The sequence below is a fragment of the Nanorana parkeri genome, unplaced genomic scaffold (assembly GCF_000935625.1).
Source record: "Nanorana parkeri isolate BGI_ZX_2015 unplaced genomic scaffold, ASM93562v1 scaffold851, whole genome shotgun sequence".
Classification (NCBI taxonomy): Eukaryota; Metazoa; Chordata; class Amphibia; order Anura; family Dicroglossidae; genus Nanorana; species Nanorana parkeri.
In genome coordinates, this window is record NW_017307119.1 from 206,902 (window position 1) to 228,494 (window position 21,593).

At 42.0% G+C, this 21,593-nt stretch overlaps 1 protein-coding gene across 2 annotated transcripts in view; it reads right to left on the reverse strand.

Annotated features, from left to right (window-relative positions):
• Positions 1-21,593, reverse strand: part of SSH2 (slingshot protein phosphatase 2) — a 215,248-nt gene that overhangs the window by 160,051 nt on the left and 33,604 nt on the right. Inside the window, exon 2 of one of the 2 annotated variants that reach the window (XM_018565481.1) lies at positions 4,672-4,749. The exons of the other annotated variant lie outside the window; for it this stretch is intronic. Within the exon in view, the coding sequence (XP_018420983.1) occupies positions 4,672-4,749 (78 nt within the window). The remainder of the gene's footprint in view (positions 1-4,671; positions 4,750-21,593) is intronic. 2 annotated transcript variants of the gene reach the window in all.

A 21,593-nucleotide genomic window follows, 5' to 3' on the forward strand; every position in this document is an offset into this window, starting at 1 on the left:
TATACAAGAGAATGTCTTTGGGCATGCACAATGGGAATATTAATTTGATCCTGACCACTAAATGCAACAACAAAAGGGATCCCGCATGTCTCATTTTAGTAGCGTAAATCCAAAATTCAACCACAGCACTTTAGTCTTAAAGTCCATTTCCACCTTTGTAAGTGATTAGCATTCATTGTGGTAATGTAGAGGTGTGGGGATAATGTATACATGAGCACATTTTCATGACTCACATTGCTGGCTTTCTTCATTTTTTATGAAGATTTTATTAGGTCTGAATCCTAGAAATTCAAAGCTTTCTCCACAGGAAATTCGGTCTGATACCGTGTCGTCAGATTGTAAAGCAGTTTATTCCTGTCCCATTGCACTGCCAGACCGGAATCCCATGGTAATATAATAGAGGATGCAAAATTATATGTGGATGGCGTGGCATAAATCCAAATGTAGAAGTAGTAGTCACTTGCACACCTAGGTCCAATGCATCAATCTGTCCTTTTATCGACGTCAGATACACGTGGCATCACAAGTACAAAGCAATGTTTCGGGACCTAGCATGGTCCCTGCATTAGGCAAGAAGCACCGTCACCGTGCTTCTTGCCTGATGAAGGGACCATGCTAGGTTCCGAAACGTTGCTTTGTATCCGACGTCAATAAAAGGACGGATTGATGCATTGGATCCTGGCGTGCGAGCGACTACTACGTCTACATTTGGACTGTAAAGCAGCTGACCCCCTCCCTGTGAGTCACTGTAATATGATCACTGCACACCAGCTCAGGATATGAAGAGGAAAGCTAACAAAAAAAAAAAAGTACGTTTCTATGTTCATATACAGCAGCGGTTCTCAACCTGTGGGTCGCGACCCCGTAGGGGGTCGAATGACAATTTGTCAGGGGTCACCCTAGAGTCCCCCGCTATTAGATAGTCTCCCGCTCCTCGATCGAGCAGAGTAAACTTTTCCCTGCAAGCTTTTTTTTTTCTGACATCGGGGGCCGCCGGAAGTCAGAAAAAAAAAAAAAAAACACCTTAGGAATGAATAGCTAGATTCCTATTGGGTATTTCACTTTGCAATAGCCAATAGCAAACTAGCTATTGCACCTGCCCTCTGCTGCCAATCAGCAGAGGGGAACCTGAAGAAGTTCTCCATCAGCAATCAGCAGGGGGGGACCTGAAGTGATTGACAGCAGCAGAGGGCGGGTGCAATAGCTAGTTTGTTATTGGCCATTGCAAAGTGAAATAGCCAATAGGTATCTAGCTATGCAATCCTATAGTGTTTTTTTTTGTTTTTATTCTGAAGGCATGCGGCGCAGCAACTGCATATGCCTGCTTCATGTAAACTTGGTGTACATTGCTGGCATTTTTTTTTTTTTTAAATACCTCAGCAAAGGTGGAAATGCGCTTTAAGGAATGCATACAATAAGACCCTACTGTTGTTTACAAGGAACCTGTGAAATGGGGTCCATCAGACAAATCATATACAGAAGGTATATACACTGAGTGGCCACATTATTATGACCACCTGAAGTTTGTAGGCAAATTAGCTATAATTTGGCGCTGAAGTTGCTAGAGGGCCAGACCATTATAAATAGGGAAGCAGGTTATTTACCACGACAGTAGAAGTGATTTGTTTCTGAAGATACGGGTAAACAACGCGAATTAATAGCCTTTGAACGTGGGATGATTGTTGGCGCTCGGAGCCATGGAGCGAGTATCAGCAAAACAGCAGAATTTGTTAAATGTTCAAGAGCAGCTGTTGTTAAAGTGTTTAAAGACCGGACTGTCAGCCGAAAATCTGGGTCTGAACGTGCGAATTGTGGCCGTCAGCGACTAGTCAATGTTAGGGCAGAACGGAGAGTGGCAAGACTGGTACAAGACAACAGAAGGGCAACAGTGCAGTGTCAGATTCCTCGCATCACCTTTCAACATCTTGTGGAGTCACGAGGCGGCCCAACAAAGTCATCTCGTGGAGTCATCTTCTGGCCCAACGAAGAACTGATGGGGTGGTCATAATAATCTGGCCACTCAGTGTACACATTACATTCCACACAACACCTGCACAGTTCCTTAACGTAACATTGAATAGCTGCTTAGGAAAATGATGTTTAAACATCTCAATTGGGATAAAGAAACAGTTTGCTAATGACTAATAATTTTTACTCTTTTACAACTATTTTTCATGTTCCCTCAGGTTCAATAAAATGAAACCGCTGTAATCAGCAAACTGTACATGAAAGCAGGCAAGGAATATGCCTGAGGGTGACACTGTCCCACCTCTACAATATTGCTGCTGTAATCTACATCTCTTTATTGTAAAAAAGATATGAAAAATGCCTTGGTCATGTCTGGGCCTCTCCCCATGAGACTAGAGGAACTTGGAAAGTCGTAGAAAAATATGGCAGGAGATAAATCCTCCACTAGAAGGTCTGAAATGAAAGGGCTTCTCACACAGGAGCAATCCAATAAATACTATCAAGCAAGGAAAACATTCCTAAAATGACAACTAAACTCAAGAACAGCTTACCAATGTTATGCATTAGTTTTCTTTTTTCAAGAACATTTTTCAGCAAGTACAGCAAATACCTGCAGATCTTGAAAGAAACAGTGTCCTTACCACTTTCAGTGAGCTAAAATGAAAGTATCATCTTCTACTAATCTTCCCATCCCACAGTAAAGGAGATAAATGATAGCAGACATGTTTAAAGTTCAGCCAGTGTGACAACAATGGCTCCATCCATAGATACAGTGAAGGAGTGAGCATAGCCACGAAAGGACAGGGACAGTGTGTTTTTTGCAGGATTACCAGGTCAATATAAACATTATAAAAAACCCATGAAAAAAGAAATGTATGCACTGTTAAGCTGCAATATAATTTGTTTTTGTTTCTGGGTTTAGATCTGCTATACATTGATATGCTTAATAGGGATGCACCGATATATTAGCCACTGAAACATAATCGGCCGAAAATGGCACTTTTGGCTAAATGCCAAAAGTGCAATTTTTCTGCCGATACAGCGGCGCATCCCTGCTTTCTTTCCTCCCCCGCTGGGAGGAGCTCTGTGTCCCAACGGGGAGAAGAGAAACTGTCACAGGTGGCCGAGCGCTGCGGGAGGAGAGTGCTGTGAGCGGCCAGCGTCTCTCCTCCCCACACTGCTCAGCCTCCTGTCACAGTCCGGCAGAGCGGTGTGGGGGTGGAGACAGCACACGCTGTCACAGGAGGCTGAGCTCTACTCCCTGCTCCGCTCGCTCAGCCTCCTGTGACAGCTGTCAGGATGGAGAGCGAGTACAAACACTCAGTGATCAGTGATCTCTGAGTGTTTGTACATAATTGAGGACAGAGTAGCTTTACTATATCCTCAATTATGAATGAATTGGAGTGATCTACATCACCTTCTGTTAATAATTGTGGATACAAGATTCATAATGAAAAACAAAAAATGATTTTTTGATGTGAAACGAAAACCGGAGATTCAAATGGATCAGCAATCTGAAAAACGAATATCGAACCGAATCAAGTTTAAGATCCAAATTTTGAAAAATTAGAAAAAAAATAAAAAAAAACATTTTAGGTTTCGGCCTGACTTTTTTTAAAATTTAGGTTTCGTTTCAGTTTTGAAATTGCCATTTCGGTGCACTTCTAATGCTTAAAGGAGAACTATGAGCATCGAAGGATGCTCTCGAGGTTCTGATGAAGGGGGCGTGCCCCTGAAACGAGTAGACCTTTAGAACTCAAGGGGGCAGAGGACGCTGATGTGCTGTACTCCTTCAGACTTCCGCTGCTAGAGATTTTATACTTATCACCATTTGTATGCTTTTAACCACCGACTTTCCTGTAAGTACATTTTTATTTGCGTGTTGTACAAATAAATTACACTTTTACACTATGGAGGCGCTCTGTCTTGCCCCTTGTTTCCCAGCCTGCTTGTTTGACGGTTAGTGGCGTGCTTGTTCGACAGATGCCGAACGGGTCGGTGTGTGCACACTGCCCGTTAAGCATTGCAGTCAATCGGAAGCCTGCCCCTCAGCGGGGCGGGCTTGCGATGATCACAAGTACGATCTGCCTGCCCATGATGGGCAGATCGTACGTTTTTAAAAAGTCTTGCGAGGGTTGTAAAGTGTATGGCCCGCTTAACTAACACTACTGATCTTCCTCTCAATCCTACTTTATCCCTTCTCCCAATTAGGGGAGAAAGATATTTACTTCTGTTTGAATGTACACATCCATGTGGGGTTAAGCTGGCTTTAACGAAGTAGTGAGCAGCATATTAAAAACCTCAATGTTAGATTGCTATTGCTCCCAATCTGATATTTAATCCCTTCACGTATTGTATTGAAAAAGATAATGACTCCAGCTTTGTAAGCTACCTAATGTTTCTATATTTCTGCAACATTTGACTGTTAAAATGCTTTGAAAAAGGTCAATAAAAATTATTGAACGAAAAAAAAGATCCTATTGTGATCCTACTAGGTGGCCAGTGACACAAAAATGCTGGTCACCATATTCCCTTCCAAATCAAAATACCTGAAGACGTATATGAACAAAAGAAAAAAGGAGACAATTTTCTATCCGCTCCAGAACCTCATTTGTAATGGCTGCTCATTAAGGTTCATTTGTAGATTTTACCCCTGGTACAGCACACACCTAGAAAGGAGTCTATATACTACGTTATACGTACATTGGTACCATTTAAGTGTTCTGTATCTTCACACTGGCAGCAGAAAACTTCAGTTTCACTTTCTTCCAACTGTGAATTCTGTAACGCAAATAAGACAATGTCAGCAACTCAGGAAGCCTGGCCGGGAGGGTAGCAGAGAGGCTAGGGAGACCCAGAAGCAAAGAGCAGAAGCGTCAGTCTCCAGCAGAAGAGAAGGAAGGAGGGTAAAGGGCAAAGTACCAATCACCTACAGGCAAGGTAGCCAGCCTATTCATTCAATGTGCAATGTTGCAGAATCTTGAACACTGGCCTAGCGCATTACAAAGGGCACATATTTGGGCTGGAATACACAGATATAAAAGTAATCGTTAAACTCCTTATTTGACTAAACACTCATTGTTCCTCATAACGGTCCTCATTTCCAACACCAGTCTGAAAACCCCCAAAAATTAAAGCAAGCTACGCTATTAACATATAAAAGAGCAGGGACAATATCGTGTCTGCTTTTACCTTTATCAGTTGGGAAATAATTCTGCTGGATGCCTCTGATTTTATTTTGCCACTAAGACTGGTCTGACTTCTGGGCTAAGCCTCGCCAACCTGGCAAAACACCATCCAATAACAGCAGGGCTGCAACTAATGATTATTTTCATAATCGATTAGTTGGCCAATGATTTTTTCGATTAATCGGACAAAACAAATTAAATACCATCCTTAAATTTAAAATAAAATACACAAATGCAGTGTTACAAAGTTTACTTTAGAATAAAACTACATGTCAATTTTTTGCAATCGCACTGCACTGGAAAGCACAGCATTGTGGTACTGTGCTTTCCAGTGCAGACAATCACACTGCGGGTGGGAAGCGCGATTGAGGTGCCATTAAAATGAATGGCACTGCAACGCACCTCCCACAGCAGAATTTGTCAGGTCGAAACCAAAGACTTTTGTCTCATCTTATATATATATATAATTTTATTGTAAGCACATGGCGCTTGAATAGCTTCAGCCAGGGCATGACAGCTGCCATTGCAAGATTCCGTAGATGGCAGCTGAATGTAAATACAGCAGGTAGTGGGCTGGTGCAATAGCCAGCCTGCTATGGGCTATTTCAAATTGCAATAGCAGGCTGGCTATTGCACCCGCCCACTGCTTGCTGTGCCCTCCTCCCAGCGTGGAGGAGAGAGCTAGGTGATCCAACCAACTAATCGATAATGAAAATAGTTGACAACTATTCTCATAAATTGATTATGATAGATTAATCGATTAGTTGGTTGCAGCCCTGAATAACAGTAGCCCTAATACTTACACTCTCATTGGACAGATGGATGGTAGTTGGGCAGGGCAACATCCTGAAGTTAGGGAAGTCAATCCCCTACTAACAAAGTGAAGCTAAATCAGAGAGATACACAGAAGAGGGTGTTTGGACTAACAAAGTTAGTAGCAGGGACCATGGGGTACTTGCTCTAAGGATTTTTTTAAAAACAAATATTAAATTGTTTCAATGGCTGACAAACTGAACGCAATTATTGTTTTCTCCAGGAAAGAGGAAGACCATCAAAATAAAGTCTGTAAACATAAGCAGCAAACTATTGCCATTTTACATCCAATAAAAAAATTTAAAAAAAATAAAAATACGTGACAACATCTCTTGTACTGCTAGTGTTTTTGCTGGAACCTAGCAATGCTTTTCTAAACTAGAAAACACCTTTTCTATATTAATATTTACTAAAAGCTATAAACATATGCTCATTCCAGAGGCATCGATTCAAGTGAAGGTTACATAGACACTTAGCAAAGCTAGGTCAACATGTCCAGCTGGTACTGTTGTATACTTATACTTGGTCAAAAAAGCCTTAAAAGCGAACCTTTACCCCCTTTCACTAAAAATCACATCAGCATGCAGCTCTGCAGATCTTACAAATGATTAAAACAGACATATTTTATTTTACTTACAATTACTGTTTTCCCACTTCCTGGCACTCTTGGTCATTAGTGACGTAATCTGTGCCCTAGCGATGCATCCTGGGAAGATTACATCAGCAGAGCATTGCTGGGAAATCTCATGAGGATTTCAGGGAAAGGTATTTTTCTCCCCTGCGATGGTGTATAGTCACATGTCCTGGCCACATGTCCTAGTCACATGTACCAGAGTTCCAGGAAGTAATAGGAGATGGATTCATCTGCCCATAGTAAAACAAATAGCCACTGTGAGAAGAATGGGGAGGGGAAAAAAATAAAGGTATGCAAAAAATAAAAAGCCGGCAATTATCTAGAAGCATCTGTTTGTAGATTGTCATTACTAAACATTTCTAAAAGTGGATTTGTTGTCATTTCAAAGATATGGGTACAGTTCCTATTTAATGTATTGATAATTGTAGAGCTCTATTTGTGCCTAGCAAACTATCAATGTGTAAAAAAAAAAAAGTTTTCCAAAGATACCACTCTGCCCCAAAATTGATGCCATGGAAGAAACTAACTGGACATTATGTCCAGTATGTCCAATACCGACATCTATGCCAACATCACAGTTTTGGTTCTACTTTGCCTGTAAGCCAGAGAGGAAGAGCCATACAGCAGGTAGGCACTTGAAAATTCTGGCGGTAATGGCTTAGTTTACTGGAAAGAAGATACCTGGATTTATTTACATAATAAAAAGAAGCAAAGAGTTTGCATTTCCCAGATGCCAACTGTTCTACATGGGCAAGTCAAATTCTGGTCTTCAAAACAACAGCATCTTCTAGTAGCATTTTCCAATGAGTGAGCTTGTTTAATGCAGGAAGAGGCATTGTGTACTCTGTGTGATCCTGCGAGAAAACATGCTGTTTGGCCAGCATGACAGATGCAAATCTGCTTGTAAGATGTTTTATATCTTCAGTGTGCTCTGAGCAAATAGCTGCATTAATTACAGCTCATAAACAATAAGCTGTTTTGTCCATCTTCCATGAGATTCCGCTCCAGCAGCTCACCGCGAAAGCCAGGACATACACAGCAAAGGAAGTAGAGGATAAAATAAATCAATACAAAATCATTATCTTGTATTTACTCTTTTATAGAACATATGACTATCCTAAAAAGTAGCCTTTCTCCTGGAAAATAGCAATTCCTTTCCAGGCATGTGGGTGTACCCAGAGGTCCTTCTTCCTCCCTGGCACCATCAAGAGCTTCGAGAAGTAAAAAGATGTCACCCATTCACACTGCAATGACTTGTCCACATAGTCACCGGAGCTTCATGAATGTAGTGGCCATTTCTGGATAGCTTACATTACTGTATGCCATGGCTACACAGGGCACAGCTGCATAGATGATGGCACTGCCTGTGATTCCAGAGCGCAAGGGGGTGTATTTTATGACAGCCAGGCCACTGATGAAGGTCTTGTATGACAATGTCATTATGGAGACCACTAAACTTTGGGTGCACAAAGCATGGAGGAGGGAAGGAGAGGGCTAGATTAGTGTAACACACACAGGACACTGTTACAGAAAAAAAGAAAAGCAAAGTGAGGCTGGACTATCAGGAAATGCCAAAGCTTTATTTGGCAGAACAGCCTGAAATTCAGCCATGACTGGAGGTGTTTATAGTCTACTATATAGAGATCAAATGAAACAAATAAAATCTATGCACCCACTAGAGGTGGTAGCCTTGGATCTGGTAATGGGAAAATCTGGATAAACAGCGTCCAATCTGAGTCAAGTCTTGCAGCTCCAACAATACACATGGAGGATACCTTGGCTGGAACATACAGTAATACCTCGGTTCACGGACGCTTCTGTTCGCGAACAGAAAGTTCTGCAAAATTTTGCTTCTGTTCGCGAACTCCACATTGGGTGACAAACACGATCATCTTCCCTGCTCTGACACGTGGTCATGGCTTCCTCTAGTCGAGATCGCGTTTTGATCACAGTTTGATTTGGTTTGCGACCAATTCGGTTCGCGACCAGAATCGTGGAACGAATTAGGTTAGTGAACCGAGGTACCACTGTATTTTAGACTGCTGCAGGTATGTACAGGCCCCTCTACATACCTGAATAGGAGACCCACAGCAGTTCCTCTTGTTTTTTTCATGACACATTGGGGTTAATTTATCACAGCAATTGCGAGTGTTTGAACTTGCACAGAAAATATTTGACGCACTTTGCAACAGATTTATGTTGCTAATGTAATGTTGTTCATAAATTAGGTTAAATAGACTCCTGGAAAGAAGACTCGTAACTCCAGGCAAAAAGCTTAACTGTCGCTTCTTGAAGAAATGGTCATGGGGACTTCTTAAGTTGCGATTGTTTTGTTACTGTGTTTCCCCTTATATTTTTTTTTTTGCTCAAAAAAACGCACTAGGTCTTATTTTCGGGGTAGGTCTTATTTTTATTTTTTCATTTATAACAATCCAAAGTTAATGCAAATCCAAATTAAATAATCCAAAATGGCAAAGTTAAGAATGGGGTGATCAGGGCAATCAGGGGTGCCATACCTTTCCATTCATTGGCACCGCTGATTCTCTCCCGCGGCTCTTTAGGTTCCCCCTTATGCCACCACTAGCCCTGGCAATGGTCACAACTAGGTCTTATTTTTGGGGTAGGTCTTATATTTTAGCAAATGCCCAAAAATAGTACTAGGTCTTATTTTCGGGGTAGGTCTTATTTTCAGGGAAACAGGGTAGGTGATGCTCCAGTTTCAGACAGCCGCAAAACAAGTGCAGATGAGAACAGTTGCAAAAAAACTGCAATTGGAAAAGTAATGCAAGCTCAGGTCAAAAACAGGCAAGATTTGCACATAACAAATATGATCTAAGAGACTAAAACTGTAGCAATTGCTTTGATAAACTCCCCCCGTCTCTTTAAGTCACCAGGAAACTAGGATGAGTCTAATTCATGGTGAAAAAGCAACCTAGCTTCATCTCACCCTCAGCCACACTGCAGCTGCTGTGCAAGTCACAGGTAAGATAAAACCATCATAGTGACATTTAAATTGCTATCTTATTATAGGGAAAATGCTATAAATAAGAAAACTGTTTCCCCTAGTGTGAAAAGAAGACACATTGGACTACTGCACATTTCTGCCTATAAACGGTTAAGCGCACTCAGTATTGGCAGAGGGATCAGCCCAGGCCTGGACAAGTGAACTGTCCAGGGTCAGACAGATGAAGCGCAGACACAAGTGTAGTACAATTGGTAGTCCAGCTTGCACTGATCAACAAAGAAGAAAGATCCCTTCGGTTTTGGTGGAAAGCCAAGTGATTGTTTAAGTAATGGGATTTCTAAACACACATTGTCTCAGAATACAGTTTTCAGACTATTTTAAGTAACCATGTTACTTCACCTCTTCCTGGACCTCATCAGCAAGAAGAATTCAACTTGAGACTCTCTTCCTTCTGATGTACCATAATTTATAAGCTTTTTGGTCTTAGTTCCACAAATGTAAAATAATTCACCCAGTAACAAAATAGTGCATACGTTTCAAAGGCATTAGTAAGACATTTTTTGTTAGAAATTTATTGACATGTCACAAGTGACATTTCATTAAAGTGACACTAAACTCAGGAGTTGAAACTTAAAAATTAATTCAAGTAACTTAACTATTAACAATAATGAATTTTATTTTTGTATCACTCGGCTGTAGATCCTCATCTCTGAATTGGTGCTGACACTGTCCTTCCTTCTGGAGGGCGACTTTTGTTCCCCATGGTCCCTGTGTGTGTTGTAAAGTAGCCACTGCTCCAAGCTCGCTTTAGTGATGGACTTCAATCTCATGTTTCGTTTGCTCTAATGTAGACCCCTCCAGAAGGAAGGACATGGTCAGCACGAATTCAGAGATGATTTGAGGATCTACAGCCGAGAGATACACAAATAAGATACATTTTTGTTAATAGTTAGGGTACTTGAACGTATTTTTAAGGTTTAACGTCTGAGTTCAGTTCCATTAGCACAATGCAGTGTGATGTGACTGGACCGCACAGCTCAAGGTCAACAGCAAGACATTTTTTTTTTATTTCAGCGCACACCACCGTTATGTGATGGTGTGACCTGAACCCATTTAAAACAACCAGATTGCCTTGCCTATGCATTAGGGCTGCACTGGAAAAAACAGTCAGCACAGCCCCAATGCTTCTTGTGTGAATGGGCCCTTAATGTGAAGACCTGGCATCAGCTTAGCATAGAGTTTGGAAAGCTTTAGTAAACTTAAAGCAAACCTCTGTTCTTTAAGCCTGTCGTGAGGCCAAATACTTTTATATTTTATTTATAGCCTGCAGGCTTTGGTAGGCTGAAGCAGTACCTGATAGTGACAATCCCTTCGGATTAAGGAAATAAGGAGAAGTCACTGTTGGATTAAACTGCAGCAAGTATAAAGGCAGGTTTGTTAAACAAAACAAAGAGAAATAGCATGAAGACGAGGGGGGAGGCACAATTGGTCGCTGGCTCCCTGGCAGATTTCTCTATAGGAATATGTCGAGAATGCACTGCCAAGAGGAAAAATGGAAGTTTGACTCACCTGGGTGTCAATGGGTCAAATGAAAATACCAAAACAGGAAAAGGAATATAGACCCCATAGAGGATCTATTCCCTCTGCACTCTCTGCATGGGAACAAAAAACAGAATTCCATTTTAAAGTGCACCTGCTATTTTAAATATAAAAAAGGAAAAGTCCTGTCACAGAGCAGACACTACAAGATTCCTGCCGATACATTTCTTAGCCAGGAAACAAGACCTTGGGTCTGTGTGACTCTCTGATTCTACTAGGACATTGTTACTAGGGGTCTGACCTTTGTAATTTTTGGACTTCATGCAGGTGGCTCATGCTGCCAAGAAACCAATAGGGCACCTTTGTGCTATACGCTATGTGCATGTAAACATTGCACAAACGTTACACGCGTATAAAGTGTTTTAACACAGGATTTTGCTGCCAGGAACATCCTGTGTTCCATTTTATTATTGGTATTTATACAGAGCCGACAATTTTACACAGCGCTTTACACAGTACTACTTGCCGTATTTTCATACAGCCGCGTGCAGGAGCTCTTAATTAACTTTATTTACTTTGCCTGAGGCTTTAGTTTCAGTCAAGACATAAAAGGTCACCAGCAGTGTGATAGTTCATGCCTAGTCACATACGGTCCCCCAGCTCCTGAGTGTGCAGAGTGTGAGGCTAGCACAGCAATTGACAGCATTCAGATAAAAATGTACCTGAACTAAGAATAAAATTATCAGACTGGCATTGAGACTTACAGGATTATCCACAAAATGGTGCAGACTTTGGAGAAGGCAGGAGAAGTGAACAATCTAGGACAACATAGCCGATTTGTAAAAATTCTCCAATTCCACTCACTACCCGGTTCAGCTATGTTGTCCTAGAATTAGATTGTTCACTTCTTCCCTTCTCCAAACTCTTCTCCCTTTTGTGAATAACCCTGTAACATAAAGGTAAACAATTGTGTAAACATAAACTTGTATTAAGAAAGCCAGAACAATCATGATCATTTTAAGTCTCTGGACACACAACCCGCCCCCATTTTTAACAATGAATTCAGATCCAGCAGATATACACTGCCCAGCAAACATATTCCTGTACATTATTGGCTATGCACTTATAGTCATCTTGTTTTCAAACCGCTCCAACTCTATGAACTTCAACTTCCCTGAACTTCCTGTCCAGTACAAGCTCACAATGGACAGAGCAGTCTGCAGCAGTTGTCCATCTACTAGTTTGGAGAAGGAAGGAAGGAGGAAGCGGGGAGCAGAGGAGTGTCTTGCCTTGCTGTGTCTGTGTGTTTGTGGAGACATACACAGCTTATTAGCACACACAAGGGTGGCTCTATAGGACCCTGCAAGGGAAAGGTGCCACCCTTAAACAGGATACCAGGGCCAGTGCTCAGGGGACAGGGGAAACTGTCACACATCGGCTCAATAGATTGAGAAGTGAGCGAACACATACCGTCGCTTGCTTACTTCTCGATCATCTCCCTGCAGAGAGCGGTGACTGTCAGTCACGGCTCCCTGCAGGTGTTCCCCCCCTCCCCTCTCCGATCTTCCGGCGCGGAGTGGAGGCACGGACGGGGAGGGGGCGGGCACAGCTGGCTCTGCCTCTAGGTAGGCAGACCCAGCTGTCACTCACGCAGCTGGATGGACCTCGACAGTAATGTCGGGATCTGTCCCGGCTGCCTCAGTATACCGCGAGCTGTAGCTCGCTATATACTGAGCTTTGGGTCACGGGCGGACGCTAGTATATGTCCTCCCGTGACCCTTAGGAGAACTATGGGGCAAAACACTTACCCCATAGTTCTTTTTTAAAACATCAAGGAGCAGCATCCATTGTGCTTTGATCAGCATTTGATAAAGCTTAAACAACTTTTGACTTTAAGTGCTTGTTTATGTCTAGAGGCTGGAGTAAATTTCTGCTCATGCCGGCTCCCTCAGGGCTGCTAAGCCGGTCCCCGCAGGCTCTTCTCACCTTCGCTCTGGCAGTCTAAGAACTGCTGACATCCTCACATCTGAAGCAGGTGCCAAAGACTTGCATTAAGGTGCCCACACACCTTACAATTATCTGCAGATTTTCTGTGGTCAGATGGAAAAAGTGCAACAGATTCCTCCATCTACGCTAAGCTGTGTGGATGGAGGAATCTCACGCTGGGCCAAGCTTCAGTATCTTGCTGGTCGGCCCCGCTGGCTGTCAAAATACCTGAACAATCTGATTGGATGCAGGCATTGTTCAGGTGTTTTGAGAGCCAGCAGGGCCGACTAGCAAGATTACGGAAGCTTGGCCCAGTGGGAGATCCCTCCATTCACACAGTTAAGTGTAAATGGAGGAATCTGTTGCATCTTTTCCATCTGACCACAGAAAATCTGCAGATAATTGTAAGGTGTATAGCCAGCTTTAGACCGGAGGACACAGAGACATTCCACAAGCAGGAGCAGAGGAGGAGAAGAGGAAAGGGCTGACCACCTGCGGAGCAGGTATCAGGTAAGTAAATCTGCTTTAATCCGGTCCCTAGACAAAAACAAGCACTTAACTCTTACCGTGCAGGGCTAGCCCCACTGCAAGGGTACTGCTTTTTGCTTGCCTTGAGATGGGCTTTAACACAGGATACTCAAAAGCCCAATCATGACTGGTTGCGATGACCCATACTAGTAATAGTCTGTTTAAATGACCCATGCCCGATTATCAGCATGCATACTGCTGGCCTTTTATCAAAGAAACAACAGCAATCAGGCATGAAAAATTCTACTGATAACCCATTCTTCCCCTGAGATCCGTCTATCAGGGAGCTTTACAGACTGCCCACAGACGTCCAACCATCGTTTTCTGATCCAACTTTAATCTGCCTGATCAGGCAACAATCATCTCATGTCTGTGGGTACCTGAAAGTGCTTTGATCTGAGTGCCTCTTGAATCAATTCCCTCTTATTAACTGCATTGCCTATTCAATTTACACTTCACGCCCCTAGAAATGTTAGAGGCCTAAAGAAAAGAAAAAGTAAGTTTTGCACCTGTGTTATTACAGACATCAAAAGCATATAACTACCTTCTGTTTAATGGTAAATGTAATCTTGGTACACTAACAGCATGTAATAGCACATAACCTGTGTACACAATGACATCATGTCAGGATCTATATATAACATCCACAGGTGCGCACCGCTCCAAAGACTCAGCTCATAGATTACTGAATTAATCATTCACCTTTACAAGAAGATAGCTGGGAGTTTGTAAAAGGAACATCTGGACTTTATCAGGAAAGGGAAACTTACTGATACTTCAAATGACAAAAGAACAGTCTTTTCAAATAAATAGTGTGTGTGTGTGAGTGAGTGTGTGCGAGTTAATATATATATAGATATATATATATCTATAGATATATATATCTATATATATATCTATAGATATATATATATATCTATATATATATATATATCTATATATATATCTATATATAGTTGTAATTACATACTGTGTTTATGGGTGCAGCCATCATTACATAATATTTACAGGATTTATTTCCGGTTTTAAAGTGCTACACAATAGCTGTGCTTCACACAAAAAGAGAGCGCGAGTAATAGACAGAAACACATTAGGGGGAATTGATAAAAACCAGAGCAGACAGAATCTGGAGTAGTTGTCCACAGTAACCAATCAGCATCTACGTTTTATTTTCAAAGCTTAAATGAACTAAAGAGAGAAGCTGATTGGTTGCCATAAGAAAACTGTCTGCTCCAGTTTTCATGAGATTCTCCCCATTGTGCCGAGTCACTGAGAACTTCCTCTGCTGGATGATCCACACATCATTCAAACATACTATAAAAATGCAAAACATGTGACATTCACAGCAAGAATTATTTTGCAGACATAGTCTACTTGTTGAAAACAAAATGTATAAATGCACACACATTAATAAAGGAAACATTTATTGATTTTTTACATAGGAGCTCGCAAAGCATTGCAGCCACAATCAGTGTATCACGGGTGCAATGCTCTGGCTCCTGCAGACTCTTTCTCCCAGCCCATCCGTACTGATGTATGGACTTGGAAGTTACAAGGACGGGAGGAAATGTCAATGGAGGTACAAGTGTTGTGATGTCACTGCAGTTATACTTTATTGAGAACTACCAGTCCCTCTGCCGTGGTGGTACACAGAATTGGTCACATAGGCATCCCTGTAGGAGGGGGGAGCTGCAGATGTGCCCATATTTCATGTTATACCCTGAATATGATCAATCATGGAGTTAAGCTGCAATCACAGCAGCGGCTACACTACAGCACACAGCTACTGATGTGCGTTAGCAGGCACACTGCCGATGCACCAATCCCATAGTTTTCTTTTTTTTGTTGGAACTTTATTGAAATTGCATGAGTGACATTTCATTATGTTCCATGGGCACAGCGGAATGCAGTTGTAGCTCATTATGGCCTGCTCCATTGGAAAAAAAAAAAGGACCGTATCAGATAGGGGGCTAAGAAAACCCCCTTATGAGATAGCAAAATATGTGACAGGTCCTCTTTATGGAGACATCAGGGGTCTCCAAGACCCCTGTCACCTAGGACCCCCCTGAAGAAGCTGATGAAGCAGAGATCTGCTTCATCAGCTTTTCTCCAGCATCTGAAGCTGGAGAGTGACACAAGAATGTGGAAGTGATGTAATATACATCACTTCCGCATTCTGACAGCGGAGAGGGGACCCTCTGATCCCCTGTGACAGAGGCACTATGCTGGTCCCGGGCTCGCACCGGGCACAGCGGAGCCCGGGACCAGCGGGAGGGGGGAGCCATGGAAGGGGGGGGCACGCACATCCCGGGTCCTCATACAAGTGATCCGCCGGCTATAGAGCCGGCGGATCGCTTGTATATTAACAGACATCGCTACCTGTTTAAAAAAACGCCATTTCCCCCGCGCGCCGGGGGCGTGGCTGAGCGGACGTCTAAAGACGCCCACTCAGATCTAGAGAGCTCCTGGCCGGCTGTTTTTTTACAACGGCCGGCAAGTGGTTAATAGAATACATCGCTCGCCGTAATTGGCTCAGCGCGGTATACTGTATATAGCCGAAGCTACAGGACATAGAGTATTACCGCACATCCAGCGGGCTGACCGATAGTGGGTGTATGTAAACATGATTTTGGGCTATACTCGTCTTACTCGACGGGTAAAGGCCAAAACCTATGTTTTAACTGAAAAATTAGGGGGTCACCTTATATGCCGGCAAATACAGTACTGCATGCACACTGCTGTGACTGCCTAAACACCTTCCCCTCCAGCTCCCATGGCCTGAAAGAATGCCTTTTACAGCAATGTCCAAGGCAATACAACCACCTAGTTTACAGCACAATACCTCCCATGATGATTCTCATTTGTACTGTGCACGGGCTGTGGGAATGAAAACACATTTCATGCAAAGTAGCAGCACTATATAAAATACATAAATGTTTTTTAATGAATACTTTCCCTTCACTCCCCCTAATGAGTACAATACTATCCCTTCACTTCCTGTTCTGGGGATGTAACAAGAAGAGATAGGAACATTATTTTAAGTGAGGGGACTTCCCCTCTTAGGTGTCACTGGTATAGATGTCCCTAATAAGACATTTACCATCTGTTGTTGTTCTGGTTACAATTCAAAATGTTTAAAAGATTTGAAAATGAAAGAGAGAAGCTGATTGGTTGCCATGCACAGCTGCTCCAGATTTTGTCTGCTCCAGACTTGATAAAGTCACCTCATTGTGTATTAATAATTACCCTACATCTCTCAATGCCGCACAGTACAGCAAAGTACTATTGTGCTCAAGAAAAATACTTAAGTACAATTCTGACAGACAAATTATTTATGTCTTATAATAGAGGGGGGAAAAACAGGACGCCATAGGAGGTCTGGTGGGCACCAGACTTATCTATCTTCTTAACATTAAGTCTATATGTTGCCTAGGTTTGTTTGTAGAAATGAACTTCAATATAAACACTAAATTGATTTAATATGTCCAGTTTATGGCACAAATAGTATGGGCCCTTTGAAGTTAAAGTGACACTAACCTCAGGAAATAAATCCTAAAAATGTATTCCAGTACCTTAACTACTAACAAAAATTTGTCTTATTTGTGTATCACTCGGCTGTAGATCCTCAAATCATCTCTGAATTGGTGCTGACACTGTCCATCCTTCTGGAGGGTGGCTACTTCATCTTCCATCGTTCCTGTGTGTGTTGTAAAGTAGGCACCGCTCCAAGCTGACTCCTGTGATGGACTACAATCTCAGTACAAATTAGTAGTGTTGGCTACTTTACAACAACAACACACAGGGACCATGGGAAACAAAAGTAGCCCCCCTCCAGAAGGACGGACAGTGTCAGCACCAATTCAGAGATGATTTGAGGATCTACAGCCGAGTGATACATAAATAAGATACATTTTTGTTAATAGTTAAGGTACTTGAATGCATTTTTAAGATTACATTCCTGAGTTTAGTGTCATTTAAAAGATGGTTGTCTGTAGGTCCCCTTCAAAACAGTAAACCACCTAAAATGGTGTATTTACGGCCATCTTTTACCAGATGTAAAAGATGGCCGTAAATACACCAGAGCTGGTCCCCAAAAACTGCTAGAGAACCAACACTTCTAGGAATGTAGGTCTTTTGGGTCTGCCACAGCTCTTACTGGTTCCTTCCCCTGACCTCTACAGTAGTAACATGAGGAACCACCTAGAGGTGCAGGGTGCCACAAGATCAATGCTAGCGAAGGATCAGGATCCCAGCAGGCTTTAGGGGGAGATTAATTTGTCATGGGAGCAATGTTTGACAAGGACACCAGGAAAGGTAAGTGTGTACTGCCTTCTTTTACAGGTAACAGTAATTTTGTGCAATAGAGTTGCTTTAAAGAGTTTAAGCGTGCCCAACTCCAAAACTTTTCAATCATTTGTACAGAGTAGCGTTAGTACCCAGTTTTTTTTGCTGTTCTGTTTTACCACAGGGGAGATCAACCCCCCTATTTGTCCAATTGACCCTTTTTACATGGATTGAAATTGAAGGAAGATCCAGATTCTGGTCAGGAGATGGTGTGAACAAGCTCGACCACACGGCTGCTAGTGTGCATTTCCCTGTACAGTGCCAATGTGCTTGATCAAGCCGCATCACATGGTTTCTTTTTTTTTGTTAGAACTTTATTGAAATGTTGCAACAGACATTTCATTCAGTTCTATAGGCTCACTGAGGTGCGATGTGGTTGTACAAAGTCTCGCTGCAGTGCATTTATAAAACATTACTGCATGCCATACTTTTTTTTTCTTCTTTTTAAGTGCACACCACAGAGCGCAATGGTGTGAATAGAGCCCATCCATGACAAGGCAAATTGCCTTGTCTCGCATTCGGGCTGCACTAGAAAAAACGGCCAGCGCAACCCAACAGGACAGGAAGTAAAATCTGTCTAATGGGACAAAGATGGGGAAAAAAAGACAACGTTTTTAGTTTTTACCATTCTAAACAAAAAAAAAATTTGGCTTTAAATACACTTTAATTACAATATTCACCAAGTTATTTGCATGATTTGGACTAGGGGTTTCTGGTTGCCTGAGGTAACCTAACATACTTGGAAACTTCATTCTGTGATGCCAAGTAAAATTCAAAAGCAAAGAGTTCAACTGCGGCCCCCGGAGTCAGCCATAAAGTTTGTGCATGAGAATCCGCACTTCCTTCCAGCTGGCTTCCTCAATCACTTTTCCGTGAAATTCCACATCAGCTGCAACCAAAATATCACACAGGCAGCCCTATAAAGAAAAATATGTTTGACAACCGCAGCCTGGCAAACCAAGTGCCAGAAATACCATTAAACAACGAAACTAAAAAGGAAGCACCCTACAGTGGGCATTGCAGAAAGCAGCCATTGCAACGTGCCCCAAGATAACAGATTGCAGAATCAACATATGTACTACAATATTCTGTTACTTGATATACAAATACAAAGTTTAAGACAACCGCAGGTCCCAGCCACTCCCAAAACATTATCCTGTGGTATTAAATTCCATTCACTTAGACAAGCAGTTGGAACCTCTTTCCTTTACAACTGTAAAATATGAAAACGCAGCAGAGGTTAACACTAAATTGGTGTTTCAAAGAGAATAGGAGCGGTGCCAGAGGAAATATTTCTAGGCCCTAGGCACTCGGTAATGAGGACACAAACTCTTTCACAAAATAAAGCCAAGACTTCATAGGGGAAAAAAAATTAAAAAAATCGATCTCCATGAAATACGTTTTCTATTAACAGCATGAGAAAATCTCAGATTAACGCAAGACAAATGGATGTGCAATACAAGAATGATGTGCCTGTAGTACTCATGAGATGAGCCCATGTACCAGAAGACAGGGCCACCTGGCTTTGACTCTGAACCCAGTATTAAGCCAGTCTTGGCTGTATGTGTGCTATGTGTGCCCAAAAAAACTTCAACCAAAGTACACCCGCACCTACATAGCATGACCTGTCCACCCCCCTGCTGACTCACCTCCAGCCATTTTTACCGGCCCTTCCCACCTGCTAAAATAAAGTCAAAAACAGACCTTCTGATCAGTGTTTATAACACTATTCATTAGAGCAGGGGCGCCCACTATTTTTCATCTGGAGATCTACTTTTCAAATGACGAGCTCATTGAGATCTACCAACGAAAAAACACCTGCATTCAGGGGCGGGAGGGGGCGTAGGCAGGCCCCTCTCCCACAGTGCGATCGCCTGCATTAGTGCCTGTGTTCCAGTCCAGTGCGATCCGCAAAAATGCTGCGAGCACTATTTTTGCAGATCGCACTGGACCGGAATGCAGGCACTAATGTGCCTGCGTTCCGAGTGCGGGCGATCGCACTGTGGGCGATGCCATTGACTTCAATACAGCTCCACACCCCCTCCCGCACCGGAAGGCAGGGAGTCGGCCTGCTTACATTCCAATACATTACAGGTCCCGGCGTCCTGTCCTCCCGTGGTGCTCGTGTGGCCGACGTTGCACATGGGGTGTCCTGCACCTTTCCATCTGCAGCATCTGACACATTCAGCCGGCAGCCGCACGAGCACCACGGGAGCATAGCCGTAGCCAGCTCCTTTTGCGCCTGAGGCAAGGAAAAAAACCAAAGTTTTTTTGAATAATTTTTTACTATTTTTTATTTTATTTTCATTATTTTTATTTATTTTAAATTTTCATAATTTATTTATTTTTTTCAACTCTTGGGGGGGGCTTCGGGGAAATATTAGGGGTCTAAAAAGCCCCCTGATATTTCCCTTTTAAAATAGAAAAAGAAATTGAGGACACAAAGAGATTGAGGACTCAATCTCTTTTTCTGCAGCCTCTATTCTAAATGAATGGAAAGCACAGGAGGCTTCCCATTCATTCAGAAAATATTTTACTATCAAGCCGTTTCTGAATGGGGAGGAGCCTCTGTACAGAGTGCTTCTCCCCATTGAGAAACGTATGAATGAACAGGAGGTGATGTATACAGTTTCTATTTAAATTCTTGTTAACCCTTAGTAAACCATAATCAGCCCTAATTAACTCCTTCACCTCCTCCCTTTAGCTATTACTTTTCTGCTAATTTTTGTCTTTAACCATTTAAACTTTTGTTTTTATTTATTTTGCTTTAGTGCTGCGTTAAAAGATTGGACAAAAATGCATTTAATGCAAAATGGTAATATCTTTGCAATGCTTTGTACCAAAACATACATTTAGTGTCATTATAAACAGGACAAATTATAGAAAAAAAATGAAAAAATGCAAGTAACAAGATTAGTTTACTACTGGTCTAATGGTAAAAGTAGAAAAAAAAATTTTTTTTGTCTACAGAAGGTGTAGGGAAAAATATTTGCAAGGATCCTCAACTCAAATCTCAGTCAGGACACCATCTGCATGGAGTTTGCATGTTCTCCTGTTCTTAAGTGGATTTCCTCCGGATACTCTGGTTACCTCTCACACTCCAAAGACATGTTAATACTAATAATATGTGAAGCACATATATATCTATATCTATATAGATATATCTATATATAACAGTTTTTATATACTAATATACACATAATAATGAAAGTAATAATTTCACCAAAGTATTGATGGTCCTGAAAAAAAATGAAGGTTACCGCTGAACAAACAGGTTCTTAGCATAAATGTAACAATTGCTTGGTCCATAGGGGTATACATGTACAAGAGCTAAAGAGGTTACATTCAAACTACACTACCACTTTTTTTTCCCTTCCCTGCATTGAACATAATGAGAAAAGGTGCTTTCTCCACTGGGATGAGAGGTGATGTGAAATCTCCACCACAAGGGACAGAGACAGCAATAAAAACCAAACATATGACCGTAATCTTTTCTTAATGTGAAGTTTTGTTTTCGTTTTTAAAAAGGAGGTCCACACATACATCAGTTGATTACTGTTTTCCTTTAAAATTGTCTCCCATCTCTTCCAGCAGGTCCCCAAACCACTCCCCCCCCCCCCCCCTTTTT